Source organism: Bufo bufo, chromosome 2, assembly GCF_905171765.1.
Source record: "Bufo bufo chromosome 2, aBufBuf1.1, whole genome shotgun sequence".
Classification (NCBI taxonomy): Eukaryota; Metazoa; Chordata; class Amphibia; order Anura; family Bufonidae; genus Bufo; species Bufo bufo.
The window spans coordinates 809,631,268-809,653,233 of NC_053390.1; the positions used below are offsets into that span (position 1 = coordinate 809,631,268).

The 21,966-nt window shown below is 54.4% G+C and overlaps 1 protein-coding gene across 2 annotated transcripts in view; it reads right to left on the reverse strand.

Moving 5' to 3' along the window:
• The window catches only part of ATRN (attractin), a 104,229-nt gene that overhangs the window by 34,992 nt on the left and 47,271 nt on the right, over nt 1–21,966 (reverse strand). For both annotated transcript variants that reach the window (XM_040419329.1, XM_040419330.1), the window contains exons 17-24: nt 21,372–21,557; nt 19,294–19,527; nt 19,037–19,174; nt 18,865–18,958; nt 16,551–16,603; nt 15,567–15,661; nt 12,516–12,594; nt 11,500–11,657 (exon numbers count right to left, since the gene is read on the reverse strand). In XM_040419329.1, the coding sequence (XP_040275263.1) occupies nt 11,500–11,657; nt 12,516–12,594; nt 15,567–15,661; nt 16,551–16,603; nt 18,865–18,958; nt 19,037–19,174; nt 19,294–19,527; nt 21,372–21,557 (1,037 nt within the window). The remainder of the gene's footprint in view (nt 1–11,499; nt 11,658–12,515; nt 12,595–15,566; nt 15,662–16,550; nt 16,604–18,864; nt 18,959–19,036; nt 19,175–19,293; nt 19,528–21,371; nt 21,558–21,966) is intronic.

The window sequence follows — 21,966 nt, forward strand, 5'->3', positions numbered from 1 at the left end:
AACAGGCAATACTGCGTTTTTGGACTACTACTTCCTGCATCATCCACTTCTGGCTTCAAAAACTGCACATAGGTTTTTTAAAAAAAATACATTAATCAAAACTGACAAATCTTTTCCAAATTTGCATGTGTGCGTCTCTATTGGAAAGCTATAGCGACCCCTCAATCTCAAATGGAGGAAACCATTTACATTGCGTCCAAATTAGGGCTGCAGTAAAGGATTATTTCAATAATAGAGTATTCTACCGATTATTTTTTACGATTAATCGACTAATCTAAGAAAAAATTAATAGATAGACTGTTTTCCTTTATAAAAACTCATCAGACCCCCCGCCATCAGTCCCCGACACCCTTTGTTCCCCCCTGTGTGATCAGCCCAAGTGCATCAGTTCCCCCCAGTGCCATCAGCTCTACTCCCCCCACCGTGCCATCAGCTTTACTCCCCCCACCGTGCCATCAGCTCTCCCCTCACCCCAGTGCCATCAGCTCTACTCCCCCCACCGTGCCATCAGCTCTACTCCCCCCACCGTGCCATCAGCTCTACTCCCCCCACCGTGCCATCAGCTCTACTCCCCCCACCGTGCCATCAGCTCTACTCCCCCCACCGTGCCATCAGCTCTCCTCCCCCCACCGTGCCATCAGCTCTACTCCCCCCACCGTGCCATCAGCTCTACTCCCCCCACCGTGCCATCAGCTCTACTCCCCCCACCGTGCCATCAGCTCTCCCCTCACCCCAGTGCCATTAGCTCCACTTCCCCAATGCCATCAGCTCTACTCCCCCCACCGTGCCATCAGCTCTACTCCCCCCACCGTGCCATCAGCTCTACTCCCCCCACCGTGCCATCAGCTCTACTCCCCCCACCGTGCCATCAGCTCTACTCCCCCCACCGTGCCATCAGCTCTACTCCCCCCACCGTGCCATCAGCTCTACTCCCCCCACCGTGCCATCAGCTCTACTCCCCCCACCGTGCCATCAGCTCTACTCCCCCCACCGTGCCATCAGCTCTACTCCCCCCACCGTGCCATCAGCTCTACTCCCCCCACCGTGCCATCAGCTCTACTCCCCCCACCGTGCCATCAGCTCTACTCCCCCCACCGTGCCATCAGCTCTACTCCCCCCACCGTGCCATCAGCTCTACTCCCCCCACCGTGCCATCAGCTCTACTCCCCCCACCGTGCCATCAGCTCTACTCCCCCCACCGTGCCATCAGCTCTACTCCCCCCACCGTGCCATCAGCTCTACTCCCCCCACCGTGCCATCAGCTCTACTCCCCCCACCGTGCCATCAGCTCTACTCCCCCCACCGTGCCATCAGCTCTACTCCCCCCACCGTGCCATCAGCTCTACTCCCCCCACCGTGCCATCAGCTCTACTCCCCCCACCGTGCCATCAGCTCTACTCCCCCCACCGTGCCATCAGCTCTACTCCCCCCACCGTGCCATCAGCTCTACTCCCCCCACCGTGCCATCAGCTCTACTCCCCCCACCGTGCCATCAGCTCTACTCCCCCCACCGTGCCATCAGCTCTACTCCCCCCACCGTGCCATCAGCTCTACTCCCCCCACCGTGCCATCAGCTCTACTCCCCCCACCGTGCCATCAGCTCTACTCCCCCCACCGTGCCATCAGCTCTACTCCCCCCACCGTGCCATCAGCTCTACTCCCCCCACCGTGCCATCAGCTCTACTCCCCCCACCGTGCCATCAGCTCTACTCCCCCCACCGTGCCATCAGCTCTACTCCCCCCACCGTGCCATCAGCTCTACTCCCCCCACCGTGCCATCAGCTCTACTCCCCCCACCGTGCCATCAGCTCTACTCCCCCCACCGTGCCATCAGCTCTACTCCCCCCACCGTGCCATCAGCTCTACTCCCCCCACCGTGCCATCAGCTCTACTCCCCCCACCGTGCCATCAGCTCTACTCCCCCCACCGTGCCATCAGCTCTACTCCCCCCACCGTGCCATCAGCTCTACTCCCCCCACCGTGCCATCAGCTCTACTCCCCCCACCGTGCCATCAGCTCTACTCCCCCCACCGTGCCATCAGCTCTACTCCCCCCACCGTGCCATCAGCTCTACTCCCCCCACCGTGCCATCAGCTCTACTCCCCCCCCCGTGCCATCAGCTCTACTCCCCCCACCGTGCCATCAGCTCTACTCCCCCCACCGTGCCATCAGCTTTACTCCCCCCACCGTGCCATCAGCTTTACTCCCCCCACCGTGCCATCAGCTCTACTCCCCCCACCGTGCCATCAGCTCTCCCCCCTCCCTTGTGCCATCAGCTTTACTCCCACTGTGCCATCAGCTCTCCCCCATTGAGCCATAGTCTCTGCTGCCCTGCTCCTCCTGACACCTGGATTGCACAGAGTCATTGGTTGCCATGACGCTGTGCACTCCAGGCGCCCAGCCATAGTCGCGCCCCCACCCCCTCGGTTTCACCAACTTACGTTTCCAGCAGGGGCGCTGCAGACATTCCATCATTCCGCGCTGCTCTGGGCCTGACATCACACAGCGCGTCAGGTCACGGCGTGCGTACGTCAGGAGGTCAGTGCAGCGCGGGACCATGGGCGTGCTGTGGAGTGTCCGGAGGCCCCTGCTGGAAAGGTGAGTATTCCAAGCGCAGCGGGAGACCACGGAGCGGGAGTAATAACAAGCGCTTCACTCCCGCTCTGTAGTCACATGACACAAACGAATCTTCTTTGCAAAAAAAATTTGCATTGAGGATTTTTTTCTGTCGAATTACTCTATTCAATCGAGTAATCGTTTCAGCCCTAGTCCAAATACTAGATAAAACCGGTCAATAAGGCCTCATGCAACCGACCGGATGTATTTTACGGACAGCAGATTGCTGATCTGCAAAATACGGATACGGGCCGCGTTGCATCTGCATTTTCTGCAGACCCATTGACTTCAGTGGATCAGTGGTCCGCATTTTTTCAGGCATGTTCTATCCGTTTGCGGAATGGACACGCGGACGCGGAAAGCACACGGAACATAAAGGTAGAATACTGAAGTCAAGGGGTCTGCAAAAATAAATAAAAAAATGCAGATGGCACATGGACTGTAGCTGTATTTGGTGGATAAGCGGTTTGCGGTGTGAATGAGGTCTTAACGGATGCTATAACTTTAAATGGGAAATAATGCAGTTTGGCTGCGGAGACCACTGGCTGATGAATCGAAAAACGGATTTCATATTTGTGCATCAATTTTGATTGGCAGTGGGGAAAAAATAAAAATAAAAAAAATGGGCAACATTCACAAATCCTCAGGTTTTTTGTGGTGTTCTTGGCGTCTTCACCTGTAGAGTTTTGATGCGTTAGGGCTCACGCAGCCGAATAGAACAGTCCGATCCTTGTCCGTAATGCAAACAATAATAGGACAGGTCTATTTTTTGGGGAACGGACATATGGAAAGGGAATGTACACAGAGTAATTTCCGTTTTTCCCCACCCCCATTCAAGTGAAAAATAAATAAACACGGAACGGACACGGAAACAAAACATGTTTGTGTGCATGAGCCCTTGTGGGAATTCATAGCAGCGCTTTCCTCGATGGTGTTTTTATGGCTACTGGTGCTTTTTTTCATGCATGTCAAAACGTGTGAATAAAAAGTCTCTGGAAAAAGAAAACGCCATTAAAAAAACGCAACTGACATGAAAAAATGTGGTTTGTCTAGCCTTTCTGTATGACAAAAACTAATAAAACCGCCAGCCCAGACGTGTGTGTGCAGGAGCCGTTAAGGCGGTGTTCACACATGTGCGTGTAGTAAGTCTGCAGCAAAGTGGATGACATTCTGCAAACTCTCATTCTAGCGACGCAGAAAAGCGGAAATGGACCCATGACGCGGATTTAAGCGCACTTACATCTTGGCCACGGATTTGCATTGTGGCTGTAACACGCATACTCCGTCCCGGGAGGCCGCATGCACAAACTATGCTTTTTGCGGTCCGAAAAAAATTCAGACGCGGTCCGTTGACCCATTGTTTTACATGGGCCCGTGGTCCGACACACGGACGGTTGATCTGCGCGCTTTCCGCATTCCATGTGTCCCTTCTGCAAAAGGACGCGACGTGTCCGATACTTGTCCGCTATGGGTGGACGCGCTCCGTATTCTGTGGAGCCACAATTTGCAGACCGCAAAACAGATAGGGAAGTGTGCACGAGGCCTTAGAGGAAGAGCATTGAAGTAAACTTCTTGCGAGGAGCCTAAGCCTCCCCCGGGCAGTCAAGTCTTTGTCAGGCCCGGCCAGTCCTCCCCCCACATGGAAAAAGTTACAAAACAGGGAGAGGCGGCGGCGGGCAGAGCTCCTCCGACACTCGTCCCCCTCCGGACTCTCCAGGAGAAAGTGCACACAGACGTTACCTCGAGGGAGAAAGCCCAGCGTCCCAACTCCAGCGATGAGGAGGATAGAAAAGCAAAAAATAAAATAAATAAAAAATTCTTCTCAAGTGACGGGAGCCCGGGCGGGAGCTTGCCGAATCTCCAGCATTGTGAGAGCAGGAAGCACCTCAGAGCCAAGAATCGGGCAGGAATAGCTGGAGAGGAAGCATCTGCTCCATCTTCAGAGGATCGCTCACACGCTCTGCTCCTCCTCCTCCTCCCTCCTCGCACATCCAGCAGGAGCCGTGCCAGGCTGCCCGTCCTGCAAAGCCGCCGCTAATTGCTCAAATCTGGGACTCGTTATTTACACTAATAAACTGCCCTGATTGAAAACAAATTCATTTGCCGCGATTCCGAGCCCACGATAACGTTTGTGCTTCAAGTCTTTGCCGTTTTCAAGATCTCCAATTGCTGTCAGTGAATGACAGAACTGAGATTATCAGACAGAGAGGACTGAAAAAACCTAAGGATTTGTTGGCACGAGAACTTTTCCATGTGGATTTTGGACACGTGTTTGCCGCCTCCTATCTGCTGCAGGGATCAGCAAAATCCGGCACGCGAACCAGCGGTTCTGAAACTACAACGCCTAGAATCCTCCATTCACTTCTACAGTTAGTGTGCATGCTGGGAGTTGTAGTTTCACAGCACCCAGAGTGCCGAAGGTTGCTGATCCCTGCTCTACTGTATAGTACTTTGGGAGCGGATTTAAAGGGGTTCCCCAGGATCAATGGGGGCCAAACCGCAAGCGAGTCCGTCCTGGCGTTTCGAAGGGGAAAACCACTGCATAGACTTCAGCAGAGGCAAAGTCTGCTGTGTGAACATACCCTTAGACTTCTCACATCTGAGGGTTTGTTTCAAATGTTATGCAGTCCTCTGGAGTCTAATACATTTCTCTCCTGCACTGATACACTGAAGCAAACCATCAGGGCAGAGAGCTCCGCAGCACCTTTCCTGAGGTAAAAAGTGGCATTTCATCTTGTGCTTCTCAGGTGCTGGGAAACTACAACTCCTATCATGAGCTTTGTACCCTGAAGGCACACTGGGAGTTATGGTTCTGCTGGTGTTGGAAACCACTGCTCTCATACACAGAAACAGCTGGGATCGGATCTAATTAGGACAGGGGTGTAACTAGAAAGGGTGCTGTAGCAGTGGCACCGGGACCCCACCCCAGGGGCCCAGAAGCCTGTGGTTTCACCTCTGCACAGACTCCATGAACGTGGATTTCAGATCCTCCTGGGTCCCCCAATGAGAAGCCGATCACAGGGATCGTAGAGAACCTGACAATAAGGGTTTAAATTCCCTGCAGCGCCACCACAGGAGATATGAAGTATTACACAGCACCCTAATGAAATCTACAGTCTGTCCATGTACTGTCAGGACGTGCCAGGTCCTCCAGGCCAAGGGAGGCGCTGTGGCTAAACGATGAGGGTCTAGAGTTAGGGAGCCCCCAATTTATTCACCCAGTATTCAATAAGAGGACACTGCAAATAGGCATGAAGAAAAAAAATATCTGACAAGACACAGATGTCAGGTGCAGGGAGCCGCAATGACAGGAAACGTCCTCGCCTATCATTAAGGGCGCACAGTCATTCAGGATGATCCTGCTGGATGAGATGTCTGATGGGCGCTCCCACAATGTACATGTACGCCCACGAAGACACATCCACCAACAATAACAAACCCAACGGACTCACGTGCTGGTGGAGAGGATCACACCCATCGGAAACATTTACCTCCAAACATGGCAGCCAATGAAAACTACTACACATTCACACGACCAATTGAAGTCAATGGAGTTATTCACATGGACAGCAAATAGCTGCTGTCAAAAAACAGGACATGTCACGGTCAGACGGACCCCTGCCTGTGGGGCCTCTCCGACACCCCTGCCTGTGGGGCCTCTCCGACACCCCTGCCTGTGGGGCCTCTCCGACACCCCTGCCTGTGGGGCCTCTCCGACACCCCTGCCTGTGGGGCCTCTCCGACACCCCTGCCTGTGGGGCCTCTCCGACACCCCTGCCTGTGGGGCCTCTCCGACACCCCTGCCTGTGGGGCCTCTCCGACACCCCTGCCTGTGGGGCCTCTCCGACACCCCTGGGAGCGCTCAGCTATATCCGTCCGCATTTCTCCCCAGCCGCTCTGTCCATTTCAGGGGGCTCCAGGGGGTATGGGGACCCCGGTCCCAGCACTAGAACTACTAATCTACTTAAAGGGGTATTCCAGTTACAACACGTTATCCCCTATCCACAGTATAGGGGATAACTTGTTAAAGCCAGAATACCCCTTTAAGTATTAGGTGCCAATCAAAGCTACCCGCACAGATTCAGAACGCACCCCTTTAAATAGGTATTATCAGCTCACAGGATATGCCCCTCTATGATCAGTGGTCGTCCCACCTCTAGGACCCCCATGATACTGATCCTTCACGTGGCCGCCTGGCTCTGGAGGAGGGGGGGTCTGAACGGTTTCCGGGTCAATTAACTTAAATGGTGCTGCTCAGCGGGTGGACAGAAATGCCGCTGTGCAGAGACGGGACCGCAGTGCTGGGGACCCTTTTGTTTGTAGGATAGGTGGGGGTCCCAGAGCCCCAGATAATAAAGTAATATCCTAGTGACAGCCCATCACTTCATGGAATAGCCCTTTAAGTGCACTTACCACATGAGAACCTAGATCAAGCATCAGAAACCTCCGACACGCCCACTGTTTGGGACTACAACGCCTAGCATTCATACTTGCTCGCTCTTCTCAACGAGAATGCAGCATGCTGAGAGTTGTAGTTTCACAACAGTGGCAGTTCCACAGGTTTCGGGCCCCTTATCTAAGGTGTAGGGGCATAGCCTTCCAGATTTAGGGTCAGAGTTCTGTCCCCACTGGTGGTGATGAAACGGGGCCCTAGACTTAAAGGGGTGCACTCTTAGACCACTCCATGCGCCATGTCCTCACAGAGCACTTTATGTGCAGGGTCCGCGTCCCCTGGAGCGCTGCGCTGTTTATATTTACGCTTGGTCAGGAAATAGGAGCGGGTCTGTGCGAGCAGCATACCGGGCGGGAAACAAGGTATTTACTCCCCGCTGTCCCTCAAAGTATGCGGCCAGCACAGAGCGGCCATTCACCGGCGCACAGTCCCCTCTGTGTGCGCCGCTTGGAAGTAGGAATTTGCGGAAGCAGAAAAAACATCCTAAACCGACAGACGGCCTCAAACCACTTCAGTGATATTTATAGGAGGTGCAAAAACATGGGGGCCGGGGACGCTGAAAGTCCCTGAACTCCTGCACAGGGCTCCATTCATAGGGCCGGGCAGCACCTGCATAATGACAGCACTCACATAAGGAAGAGGGGTCCTCACTCACATACTGCTGATAGATGTAGCTGAGCTGGTTGTATGGCACAGTTTGTAATGTAGAGAGGGACCACGTAAACAATGGAGCACCCAGGAGTCAGGCTGTCCAGCATAGATGGTCATAGATTAAATAACAAACTCCACTCTGCTATATCTATATCCCCTATACAATGATAGACACCCAATGCCACGCTCCAAGAAACCACTAACACAAAAACATTCAGAACTATTGTCTCACAGTTACCAATTGTAATGCGGGTCACACACGGGATGAATCTACTACTTTCCTCAAGCCCCTGGCAACCGGGCACAAGGGCCAAGATGTGACTGCTACAGGAGAGGGGTCAAGCATTACTGTGACTACAGAGTCTACTGACCGTGACCACTGGGGGCTGCGGCGACTGCTGGGGAGGCGCGGAAGGGGGCTGCGGCGACTGCTGGGGAGGCGCGGAAGGGGGCTGCGGCGACTGCTGGGGAGGCGCGGAAGGGGGCTGCGGCGACTGCTGGGGAGGCGCGGAAGGGGGCTGCGGCGACTGCTGGGGAGGCGCGGAAGGGGGCTGCGGCGACTGCTGGGGAGGCGCGGAAGGGGGCTGCGGCGACTGCTGGGGAGGCGCGGAAGGGGGCTGCGGCGACTGCTGGGGAGGCGCGGAAGGGGGCTGCGGCGACTGCTGGGGAGGCGCGGAAGGGGGCTGCGGCGACTGCTGGGGAGGCGCGGAAGGGGGCTGCGGCGACTGCTGGGGAGGCGCGGAAGGGGGCTGCGGCGACTGCTGGGGAGGCGCGGAAGGGGGCTGCGGCGACTGCTGGGGAGGCGCGGAAGGGGGCTGCGGCGACTGCTGGGGAGGCGCGGAAGGGGGCTGCGGCGACTGCTGGGGAGGCGCGGAAGGGGGCTGCGGCGACTGCTGGGGAGGCGCGGAAGGGGGCTGCGGCGACTGCTGGGGAGGCGCGGAAGGGGGCTGCGGCGACTGCTGGGGAGGCGCGGAAGGGGGCTGCGGCGACTGCTGGGGAGGCGCGGAAGGGGGCTGCGGCGACTGCTGGGGAGGCGCGGAAGGGGGCTGCGGCGACTGCTGGGGAGGCGCGGAAGGGGGCTGCGGCGACTGCTGGGGAGGCGCGGAAGGGGGCTGCGGCGACTGCTGGGGAGGCGCGGAAGGGGGCTGCGGCGACTGCTGGGGAGGCGCGGAAGGGGGCTGCGGCGACTGCTGGGGAGGCGCGGAAGGGGGCTGCGGCGACTGCTGGGGAGGCGCGGAAGGGGGCTGCGGCGACTGCTGGGGAGGCGCGGAAGGGGGCTGCGGCGACTGCTGGGGAGGCGCGGAAGGGGGCTGCGGCGACTGCTGGGGAGGCGCGGAAGGGGGCTGCGGCGACTGCTGGGGAGGCGCGGAAGGGGGCTGTGGCGACTGCTGGGGAGGCGCGGAAGGGGGCTGCGGCGACTGCTGGGGAGGCGCGGAAGGGGGCTGCGGCGACTGCTGGGGAGGCGCGGAAGGGGGCTGCGGCGACTGCTGGGGAGGCGCGGAAGGGGGCTGCGGCGACTGCTGGGGAGGCGCGGAAGGGGGCTGCGGCGACTGCTGGGGAGGCGCGGAAGGGGGCTGCGGCGACTGCTGGGGAGGTGCGGAAGGGGGCTGCGGCGACTGCTGGGGAGGTGCGGAAGGGGGCTGCGGCGACTGCTGGGGAGGTGCGGAAGGGAGCTGCGGCGACTGCTGGGGGAGGTGCGGAAGGGGGCTGCGGCGACTGCTGGGGAGGTGCGGAAGGGGGCTGCGGCGACTGCTGGGGAAGCGTGCTGCTTGTGCTCACATCACCGCTGAAGCCAGGTCACTGGCTGCAGCAGAACTTGTGACCATACCCAAATTGTGCAGGATGTCAACACCGTGGGGACCAGAACATTGAAAGAGCGGAGGCAGCATGGAGGACCGGAGCAGGCAAGCATGAATCTTCAGCTTAGGGGGCAGACCGCAGGCACTTGCCAAAGTGTCCTAATTCCGAGAGAACACCTTTAAGTAGGGAAAACCCTTTAAGATAATGTAATAGGGTGACCAACAGTCATATGTGACACAGTAACGGTCTGCCCTGCTGCATCTCACACAGATAGCAATGCTGCTTGAAGAACTGATGAGAGGAAAGAGTTAATTGTAGCCCATTTTCCAGATAGGAAAAATGAATCTATCCAGGATGAGTGCTGACCTCCAGTGCAACTCGTTGACACCCCACCCCGACCTCAGAGCTGACTACCAGCGCCAGCACAGAAAAGATGAAAAGCATACTTCACCATGTATCAACTGAATGCAGGCTGTCTAAATCTGTCCCGGGAGCTCCCCCTAGTGGTGACTACAGTAGAAAGAGTATTTAAAGTGCACCCGTCCTTTGAGGTGACTTTTCTGTCATGTCTGTACATGAGGAATACCGCTGTATCCAGGTATTACATGACTTGACATCTGTCAGTTTTCCCTGAGCTGGTGTCTGACTAGCTGCTCTGCTGTCTCCCACACCCTGCACACAGAGATCCTGCTCCCCTAACTCTGAGAAGCAGCAGCATCATGGAGGACATTACACAGCAGTACTGAGCAGTGTAGCTGGGAATCCTGCACAGGGGTGAGACAGTAAAACACTAAATCCTGCAGCATCGTCTGTGTCCGCTCTTCCTCCACCCACTCTGCATTGATTACTATGGGCAGCAGCTGTAACCTGATCACTCAGTGTAGTAAGCAATGAGGGTCAGCACAGAGGAGATGAGGGGCAGAAATAGGAAGATGCCAACAGGAGGGTGTGAAGGGAGGGAATGCCATTCTCTCTCTGGATATGTAGGTAATATCTGTGTCTCCTGACTTCCCTGAAAGGAGAATTACAAGATTTTACGTTTTGATTGCTCCCCACTTTCAAGACCTCTGTTTGCAGTCACTGAAATGACAATATTCTTGCTGAAAACCCCCTCCTGACCTAGTCCTGCTCACACGGCTGCAAAGCTCACTTGACGGATCACAGTATTCCGCCGCAAAATGGGTCTCTTTTCATGCACTTACTGCAAGCAGAGATCTTGAAAATGCTAAGAAGTGCTGACACTAAACCAGAGCTGCTGCTCCGTCACCCAGAGGATTGCAGGGGCTTCATGGCTCACCCCTTTAAAAACTAACCATGATAGAAGGTGCGGGTCCTTTAAGAACGCTGGAAGCCGGAGACAGTATGAGCTTGTTTCTAAAAACAGAGGCTTACAGCAGCAGCAGCGCTCGTCAGGCTGTGAAACGAGAGGAAAGGTGTCAGGAGGGGGCGTCACCGAGCGTGGCCCCACGTCTGGAGGATCTGACCCCCGCCGTGATTCTTCATTACACATCGAGGGATTAAAGTGGAAAAGCAGAAGCATCCCTATCACATACAAGTCCAGCGCCTGACTGTGACAAAAGGTAGTCAGCGGCAACCTCTTACAGCTCCGCCCATTTCACAGAGAACTTTCTGATCACAACAATCATTGGTACAGCGACAAAAGCAAGCGATAATCCGGAATATTCAGGTCAGGTGAAAACGAGACTGCGACAGCCACAACGCCGCCATGGTGTGACAGCCAGTGTCATCTTGATAGTAACCACCATATTGTCACCATGACAACCAGAACGGATCCGCGACAACCAAAATGTAACCATTACAGTGACAGCATCGCCATGACCGCAACAAGCAGCATTACAATGACAGCATCACCATGACAACCAAAATGTAACCATGACAACAACAGCCACAGTGCATCCATGACAGCAGCCGCCACAGTCCTCGTGCCACAGGTGTGGCCACCCACCACTGACACCTACCTGTATCTTTATGGGCCAGGTGAAGTTGCTGACGTAGACGAAGAAGGTGATGTTTGGATTGTTGTGGAAGTCAAACTTCTCATTGGAGAAAGTGTCTTTACATTCCTTGACGTTGGTCCTGGAGATGATGGGGATCTCCTCTCCCGCCTGGGTGCCGGCTGTAAGAAGGGGCCACACAAGGACTTATCATAGGAGCATGAACTTCCTGACAGGCACCATCTTCAAGATCTCTGCTTGCTCGCCACTAATAGGGAAACTCATTCTCCCTTTTACTACTGATGACGTATACCCTTCTGATCAGCCCCTTCTCTAACCTAGCCCAAATACTTGTCACAGCTGAGGGTTTGTTACAATTGCATCCAGTCTAGACATTCCTCAGTCCGGGCTTCTATCTGCACTCACACCCTGCTATAAGACATCGGGACCGGAGAGAACCTTGCGCTGCGGATGTGTACATCATAGAGGACTATCTAGACTGCAAACAATTGTAACAAAACATCAGCTGTGAGAAGTATTAATTCTGAACAGGTTTTAACTGAGAGCGCACAAAATCCCCTGCATCGCTTGAGAGTACAAGTAAAAAATGTGGCTGCCTGAAGCCCCCACTAGGGGGAGCTCTGTGCATACCAATTTATACAGGTCCATGTATACATGTACGCAGGGAGCTCCCTCTAGTGGCAGCAGCGGGAGTTTTACCAAGTAACTATATGGTTGTGTGAGAAACAGATTTGGAGCTCTGATCCCTACAAAAAGGACTAAATAGGAATTGATGTTGAAAGTTGGAGGTGCACTTTAAGGCTAGGGGTACACGGCGACAAGAAACTGCACTTTATTTGCACTTAAACCACAACTGCAGGCAATTCCCATAATTCCCAAAGCTCTTCTCTGCGATATCCAATGATCGTTCCCCACAATGGCGATATGCGAGATGCTCTGCAGAACTCACTAGTAACCTGTCCCATAGAAAACAATAGAGAGTGCGGTGCTGCGGAGAAGTTGGCCGGAGCCTAGGTTACCTGCAAAGCTTGGTGCCCACGTTATATTCAGGTTGAAGTTCTTAGATGCATTGATGAACATGTCCAGGTCTCTATTTTGCTGCAAGGAAGAACAAAAATAAATTAATTATAAATTAAAGGGGCTGTGTCACATATTCTGCATTTTTCACACCAGAACCTGGATCTGAATACTTCTGTAATTGCATGTTATTAAAAATTTTGCATAGTCACCGAGTTATTCACTAAAATCTATCTGTATAGCGCCACCTGCTGTTTGTTCTTCCCCTTATTTCTCTACCTCACTGAGGTGGTCGCACACGCTCAGTTTACATCTTCAACTGCCATCAGCAGTAAATTCTGTTAGAAGCCATGTCAGTGAACGCTGTGCATCCGTTCCGTGCATTGGGGGCTGCAATTTGCGGTCCCCGATGCATGGGCAAAGTCCGTGCGGCGGCCACGACGGATCGAGACCCACTCAACTTGAATGAGTTTGTGATCCATCCGCACTGCAAAAAAGAACAAGTTCTATTTTTTTTGCGGTGCGGAGGCGCGGACAGAACCATGGAGTGCTTCCGATCTGTGCTTCTGTTCCGCATCTCCGTGATTGCGGACCCATTCAAGTGAATAAGTTACGCATCCGTGATGCCGAGTGGACACAGGCCGCAACATGGCCACGGGCACACAACGTTTGTGTGCAAGATGCCTTAGGGCGAGATTTCAGCGCGGGAGCAATGCATGAGGTGAACGCATTGCACCCGCACTGAATCCGGACCCATTCACTTCAATGGGGCTGTTCAGACTAGCGGGATTTTCACGCATCACTTGTGCGTTGCGTGAAAATTGCAGCAGGTTCTATAGTCTGCGTTTTTTACACAACGCAGGCCCCATAGAAGTGAATGGGGCTGCGTGAAAATCGCAAGAAAGTGTACCCCGAACGCATCCGGCCCTCACCCGTGACGCGTGTGTGAAGGGGGCCTTACAGGGAGAGAACTGCAGCAGAAAGGACACACCCAAGCTGTAATGTAGCAGAGCAATGAATGTGGAGAGCTCCGGACCCATGGGAGGTCCAGGGCTGGTTCTGGCTTGGTTAGAGATTGTCATGTCCTATATAATGTCTGACTTTCGATCTTTACAATAATGATGGGACAACCCCTTTAAGAGAGGGTATTAGGACCCTGTAGGCTATCTGGGGGGGGAGTAGTGTATGATCAGTGGCCACTTACATGGTGCAATGTAATCTGCTGTCAGACAGGTCGTGGCTCGGACCACGAGGACACGCTTCCTCCGCACATGGAATATTCCCGGCGTCTACAGAAAAAACACCCCGCTTCCTACAGACAACAGCGCTCGCCCCGGGGTCACTGCACCGGAAGCCGCGTCCTGCAGATCATCGCTCTAGTAGTATTAGAGAGTCAAATGTCTGCAACCATCTTTGTCTTAATTCCTCAGCATTTTCAGGAGCTCTGCTTGCTGTCAGTAAATGCGAACATTCTTGTTTACATCCAGAGGAGGAAACCTGTACAGAACTAAAGCCGATGACTGGGGAGTGCTTGACTGCTATTCTTCCTGTGACTCGCCGCATTGTGACGGGCTGGGGTGTACGCAATCAGAGCGCATGCCTGTCACTGGAAACGAGCAGTGCATCCTGGGAAGAGATCCAGGCTGTCCCAGTAGCAGCCAATCACTGCACACAGCAGCTCCGGGGGACCCAGCTCTTATCATCCACCAGTGTACTGTCCCTTTAAATGGGAGCGCTCCCCAGTGAGAGGCATTGAGACCACAGCAAACACAATCTGCACTTAGAAACCTCCAAACGAAGCGCTAAGGAATAGAAGTCTGTGAAGCCCCACGATAGGGGAATGCTTCCATTCTCTGTGCTGCTGTGACCGGCAGAATGGTGGCCATGTCTGTAATGAAGGAGTATGGTCACCCGGCTGTGGTATTCATGCAGCTTGTACGAGATGCTCCCTGTACCCATCTCAGGCAGTAGCAGCGCGGCTTCACAACGTATTTTTAGACAGCGGCAGACATTTTTAGCATCGGATTCAGTTGAACAAAATTAGCAGGAAAAAAATATAAAAAATCTTAACGTTTACAGCGAAAGCAGAGGAGCCACCGAATACACGACTCAATCCAGGGGCGCCCTCCAGCAACCGAGGGGGCGCTCCGGGGGAGCTACCGGCGGCCTCTACAGGCCAAAATGTGCAATTACAAGGGCCGTGCCAGGTCAGTGCACAATCTCTATAGACTCTCCTGCCTACCTTGTGCCATACATAATACCGGTGCCCTCTTATGTGGGGGAGGCACCCTTCCTCTGCACCGCCATTGTGCCGAGTCCTTTCCAACTACCTGCAGATCCCTCAATGTATATGCCGTCTGCACACTGTGTATATGCCGTCTGCAAAATCTCTCACCATGCGGCTCATATACACAAAGCTTATTCAATTTATAATCAAGTTCCTCTAATCCGGCATCTGATAATCTACCAAACTATTAGAAAATTCCTCATAAAAAAATAAAATAAAAAAATATGAATCCACTAGATCAGGGATCACTCCAGCTGTTGGGAAACTACAACTCCCAGCATGCTCATTTCACTTCTGTGGGAGTTCAGAGAACAGCCCAAGCAAGTGTGCATGATGGGAGAAGTAGTTTCACAACTTGCGGATCCCTGCACTAGATCGTGTCCGGAAGGTGGGAGGCTGACTGCTGGGACCACTGCCGATAAGATCAGGGGTCCCCCGTATGAACGGAGCGGGCGCTGCTGCTCTTCAGCAACTCCACAGACTATAAATGGAGCGTGTCCTCCACATCCATTCCACTCATACAGTGAGATCACTGGGGGTTCTCAGCAGTGGGACCCCCACAAATCAGATAGGCATCAGCTATCATTAATAAGCTGCAATCTTAGGACAACCCCTTGAAGTCAGAATTCTACACCGAACTACAGCGATGCAGAATGTCTCCTCATCTACGACGTCCCCTTCACATTTCATACTGGGGTAACTCTGCCCCCATGGTGGGTAAATCCCTGAAATCATGCCACAGCCCTGCACCCGGGTACACACTTACCTCCTCAGGAGTGGCCACAAAGTTGATGGCCGTGTAGTATCGGTCGTCCTCCTGGGACAGGCTGAAGGTGAACTGATAGTCAATCAGCAAGGTGTCTGCACAAGGGAAGCGCATGAGAAGATTGTTATGTATGCAGGGAAATGCGGATAATCCTCAGACTGATATATATTTTAATGTATGTATTTTTTTTTTTTTTAAGAACAATCCCATCTTATTTCTGATGCATGCAGTGCCCTCACTCAGCCTGCAGGTGTCACTGTGGCACTACTTACAACATAAGACAACCAAGGCTACTTTCACACTTGCAGAAGAGTGATCCGGCAAAACGTATGCCAACTGATTGCATTTGTAAGACTGATCAGGATCCTGATGAGTCTGAAAAATGCATTGCAATACCGGATCTGCTTTTCTGGTGTCATCAGGCAAAACAGATCAGGTATTTTTTTTTCTGAACATTTTTAAAGGTCTGTGCATGCGCAGACCGGAATATCGGATCCGGCACTAATACATTCCTATGGGGAAAAATGCCAGATCCGGCATTCAGGCAAGTCTTGAGTTTTTTTGGCCGGAGATAAAACCGTATCATGCTGCGCTATTATCTCCGTCCTGAAAAGGAAAAAGACTGAACTGAAGACGTCCTGATGCATCCTGAACGGATTGCTCTCCATTCAGAATGCATTAGGATAAGAGTACTTTCACACTTGCAGCAGAGGATTCCGGCAGGCGTGCATTCCGTTTCCATATGTCTGTATTTCTGTTCCACAAAAAAATAAAACGTCCTATCAGTGTCCACATTACGGACAAGGATAGGGCAGTTCTATTAGGGGCCGGCTGTTCGGTTCTGCAAAATGCGCAATGCACATGGACGTTATCCATATTTTTTGCGGATCAGTTTTTTGCGGACCGCATAATACATATGGTCATGTGGATGAGCGCTAAGGCAGTTGTCACCCCCAAGTGTACTGTACCCCAGACCATACTCACAGTAACACGTTCCTTTCAGTGGGTTTCCTTGATAGCGATTTTCGACTTCGCACCTACAAATAAAAGACACAAGTAAAAGCATATCATACATTTTCCACTGAATCAGTGGTAACCCCTACATCAGGGGCCACTTCACATTTTACACATCTAGTTCTGAAACCTTCTAATATAGTTTGTATTTCAACTGTTCAGTTTCAAGACCCCCGTCAGTCAATTGAAACTATAGACACTGAAAATGAGCTGCCCATATGGCTGCTTGGTGCCATGCACTATAAATACCTCCTTGGAACAAGCTCTATATAAAGGGGCACTCAATTACCTAGGTCTGCTGTAAGGTGACGGCCCGAACCCCAAAAATATAAGGAGGGACAACACCAATAGAATCAGGGTTTGTTTGTTTTTATTTAACCCACCTAATCCCCTGACATCCACACAGTAATAGTGCCCCCATTAGAGCCTGCCCACACTGTAATAGTGCCCCCATTAGGGCCTGCCCACACTGTAATAGTGCCCCCATTAGAGCCTGCCCACACAGTAATAGTGCCCCCATTAGGGCCTGCCCACACAGTAATAGTGCCCCCATTAGGGCCTGCCCACACAGTAATAGTGCCCCCATTAGGGCCTGCCCACACAGTAATAGTGCCCCCATTAGGGCCTGCCCACACAGTAATAGTGCCCCCATTAGGGCCTGCCCACACAGTAATAGTGCCCCCATTAGGGCCTGCCCACACAGTAATAGTGCCCCCATTAGGGCCTGCCCACACAGTAATAGTGCCCCCATTAGGGCCTGCCCACACAGTAATAGTGCCCCCATTAGGGCCTGCCCACACAGTAATAGTGCCCCCATTAGGGCCTGCCCACACAGTAATAGTGCCCCCATTAGGGCCTGCCCACACAGTAATAGTGCCCCCATTAGGGCCTGCCCACACAGTAATAGTGCCCCCATTAGGGCCTGCCCACACAGTAATAGTGCCCCCATTAGGGCCTGCCCACACAGTAATGGTGCCCCCATTAGGGCCTGCCCACACAGTAATAGTGCCCCCATTAGGGCCTGCCCACACAGTAATAGTGCCCCCATTAGAGCTACACCCCTCACAGGATATATGCCCCCAAGTGGGCCCCCCCTCACGGGATTTATGCCCCCAAGTGGGCCCCCCCTCACGGGATTTATGCCGCCAAGTGGGCCCCCCCTCACGGGATTTATGCCCCCAAGTGGGCCCCCCCTCACGGGATTTATGCCCCCAAGTGGGCCCCCCCTCACGGGATTTATGCCCCCAAGTGGGCCCCCCCTCACGGGATTTATGCCCCCAAGTGGGCCCCCCTCACGGGATTTATGCCCCCAAGTGGGCCCCCCCTCACGGGATTTATGCCCCCAAGTGGGCCCCCCCTCACAGGATTTATGCCCCCAAGTGGGCCCCCCCTCACGGGATTTATGCCCCCAAGTGGGCCCCCCCTCACGGGATTTATGCCAAGTGAGCCCCCTCACGGGATTTATGCCCCCTCAAGTGTCTCCAGTTTAAATACTGACCTACCCCAAATCCCCCCGATGAACAGAGCGTAGATTGACTGATTCGCCCAGGGCTGTGGTGTCTGCGCCATCTCTACATTGCGCCTGCACTGCGGACGACAGCAGGGGACTGATTATGCCCACTGCGTCTGTAGCGGATTGTATTTAGCCTGTCCTGTTTAATTCATGCAAAACGGCATTCGGTTAATTGTATTGCTATGTATTGTAAACTGCAATGTTTACCATGTTAAATGTATTGCTTTTCTGTCCCTCCGCCATCTCCCATCAGCCCTTGCTATTGTCTGGCCCTACCCTTCCTTGTACCAAAATCTTCTATGTGCCCTATTGTATGTAAATGGGGCTGTTGGGGGGTTTACAGTAGGTGTGCTGTGTCTAAGTAAAGTGAGTTCTGCTCCTGATGCTGTGTGTCGTCCAGTCATTGGGATTGCTGTTGGGATATTATTGGATTACTTTACCTGCTGGAATTACTACTCTATGGATTTATAAGACTTGTTCCTGAGCCTCACTGGGATCTTAAGTGGAGATTCACTGTGGAATATCAGCTCTCCGCTACAGCGTCACCACTGTATCCAAGTGTCCATAGGTCCAGAGGACAGCTTAATGCGGACAAATGCGGTGCAGATTTGGATCATGGTCCGCCAGTTGAGAAACTCTGCTCTATGCCCATGTAAGCAGTGCCAGGGCACGTTCTCATTCACTGGCATAAGTCTTGAAGACGGATACATAAAACATACTAGAACTCGTCATAATGTGTCAGGGTGGGGGGGTGGAGATCCGTGGACTTACAGCTGACACTCTTCTCCTTTGATCCCCTTGGTGGTACAGAAGCACTTGCCGCTGTTCGTGTTGCACATGGATGCGTGTCCGTTACATTTGCAGGCTGTTGATAGACGAGACATATTAGACCGGAGGCACAGGACGGTCAGCGGTCATGTGACGGGGACAGGGTGCTACGTACGCTGACAGGATCCCCCGTTGGTGGGGTCCCCGTAGTAGCCGGAGATGCAGGTGTCGCAGTTCTTGCCGGTGGTCAGGTCTTGGCACTTCTCGCAGATACTTTCATTGATGCACTTGCTGTGTCCGTTACACTGGCAGGCTGCAAACAATCACAGACATCACAGGTAAGCCTCAGGGGCATGCTGGGTGTTGTACCCGGTGACATGTAGGACATGATGGGGGTGTATGTGTGCAGTGCCGCCTCTGGTGCGTCTGTACCTGGACAATGGATGAAGGACCAGTTGTAGCTGTTATTGGCAGGGCACAGGGTGACATCCAGGATCGGCTCAGAGTTTGCCTTTGCACCCGCTGAAGCGTTTGGCAGTTTCATTGGCCCCTGATATGAGGCCTCCATACACTGCCCCTTCCCTGTGTTACTGGGGTCCGTACACCAGCCGCAGCCGGGCTGCTCCAGACACTGGGCACACGTACGATATCCGGAGCAGTTCTCAGCTGTGGGGCCATGAAAAGACGAGAGGTCACGTAAACCCAAATGTACAGTAACATAACAGAGTAATAATCATCACAGCAAAACGGGCACCCCCCCTCTCTCCATGCTCTCGGGGGCACCCCCCCTCTCTCCATGCTCTCGGGGGCACCCACCCTCTCTCCATGCTCTCTCGGGGGCACCCACCCTCTCTCCATGCTCTCTCGGGGGCACCCACCCTCTCTCCATGCTCTCTCGGGGGCACCCACCCTCTCTCCATGCTCTCTCGGGGGTACCCCCCCTCTCTCCATGCTCTCGGGGGCACCCCCCCTCTCTCCATGCTCTCGGGGGCACCCCCCCTCTCTCCATGCTCTCGGGGGCACCCCCCCTCTCTCCATGCTCTCGGGGGCACCCACCCTCTCTCCATGCTCTCGGGGGCACCCACCCTCTCTCCATGCTCTCTCGGGGGCACCCACCCTCTCTCCATGCTCTCTCGGGGGCACCCACCCTCTCTCCATGCTCTCTCGGGGGCACCCCCCCCCTCTCTCCATGCTCTCTCGGGGCCACCCACCCTCTCTCCATGCTCTCTCGGGGGCACCCCCCTCTCTCCATGCTCTCTCGGGGGCACCCCCCTCTCTCCATGCTCTCTCGGGGGTACCCCCCTCTCTCCATGCTCTCTCGGGGGCACCCCCCCTCTCTCCATGCTCTCTCGGGGGTACCCCCCTCTCTCCATGCTCTCTCGGGGGCACCCCCCTCTCTCCATGCTCTCTCGGGGGCACCCCCCTCTCTCCATGCTCTCTCGGGGGTACCCCCCTCTCTCCATGCTCTCTCGGGGGCACCCCCCCTCTCTCCATGCTCTCGGGGGCACCCCCCCTCTCTCCATGCTCTCGGGGGCACCCCCCCTCTCTCCATGCTCTCGGGGGCACCCACCCTCTCTCCATGCTCTCTCGGGGGCACCCACCCTCTCTCCATGCTCTCTCGGGGGCACCCACCCTCTCTCCATGCTCTCTCGGGGGCACCCCCCCCTCTCTCCATGCTCTCTCGGGGCCACCCACCCTCTCTCCATGCTCTCTCGGGGGCACCCCCCTCTCTCCATGCTCTCTCGGGGGCACCCCCCTCTCTCCATGCTCTCTCGGGGGTACCCCCCTCTCTCCATGCTCTCTCGGGGGCACCCCCCCTCTCTCCATGCTCTCTCGGGGGTACCCCCCTCTCTCCATGCTCTCTCGGGGGCACCCCCCTCTCTCCATGCTCTCTCGGGGGTACCCCCCTCTCTCCATGCTCTCTCGGGGGCACCCACCCTCTCTCCATGCTCTCGGGGGTACCCCCCTCTCTCCATGCTCTCGGGGGCACCCCCCCTCTCTCCATGCTCTCTCGGGGGCACCCCCCCTCTCTCCATGCTCTCTATGTTGTGCCCCCTTCACTGCCCTCAGACCCCAAAAAGATAGGCCCCCTAGTAAACCCTTTTACCATTGGAAAAATAAAACAGTACCCTCCTAATATAATGTCGCTGCATTAAGATCTCTGCTTACTGTCATTGACTAGAAGTAAACCATGGCCCCCGGTTTCACTGCAGTAAGCCCTTAGCTGTGAGCAGCAAGCGGACTTCATCCTATGGCGGTAACAAGTGTTTCCACTCATCAAAAGCAAGCAGAGATCATAAGGAACTGGCCCACCAAATTATATTTGGAAGCTGCAGACAGACTTCATAGAGGGCTCACTCGCCATCTGTGTGGTACGTGGAGGATGAGGGGTCCACAGAAACAACCCTAAATCACCAGCTCAACCCCAAACCAAAAGCTCATTAGTAAAGGCGGCAATACTGACAAAATAAAAAGTTACCGCGACAGTGGTGTAAAGATGGCGTACGTACGTGGACAGTTGCTCATGGTATACCACTCCATACACTGCCCGAATGGGAAGGAGGCCACATAGGCGTTGGAGTCCACACACTGCTTCATGTTACTGCACCACATGCACTCGGAGCTGGCGCTGGTACACTCCGAACACTGCGTCCTGGAGGCACACGGGGTGCGGCACTGCTTGGCACTGTGATTGGCTGTACAAGGAGAGGTAATCACGCCATTAAATGAGGTCTGCAATAAACATCGAACAGACATAGAGCCCCAAATACAAACTCTGCATACCGGACTACTAGTGCATACAGTGCAGGCGCCAGATACTGTGTCCCCCCGGCGCCAGTCATAGTGAATACACCCTTCGGGCGCCAGCCACCGCAACTAGATCCTTCGGGCGCCAGTCATAGTGAATACACCCTTCGGGCACCAGTCATAGTGAATACACCCGTCGGGCGCCAGCGACCGCGAATACACCCGTCGGGCGCCAGCGACCGCGAATACACCCTTCGGGCGCCAGCGACCGCAACTAGATTCTTCAGGCGCCAGCCACCGCAACTAGATTCTTCAGGCGCCAGCCACCGCAACTAGATCCTTCAGGCGCCAGCCACC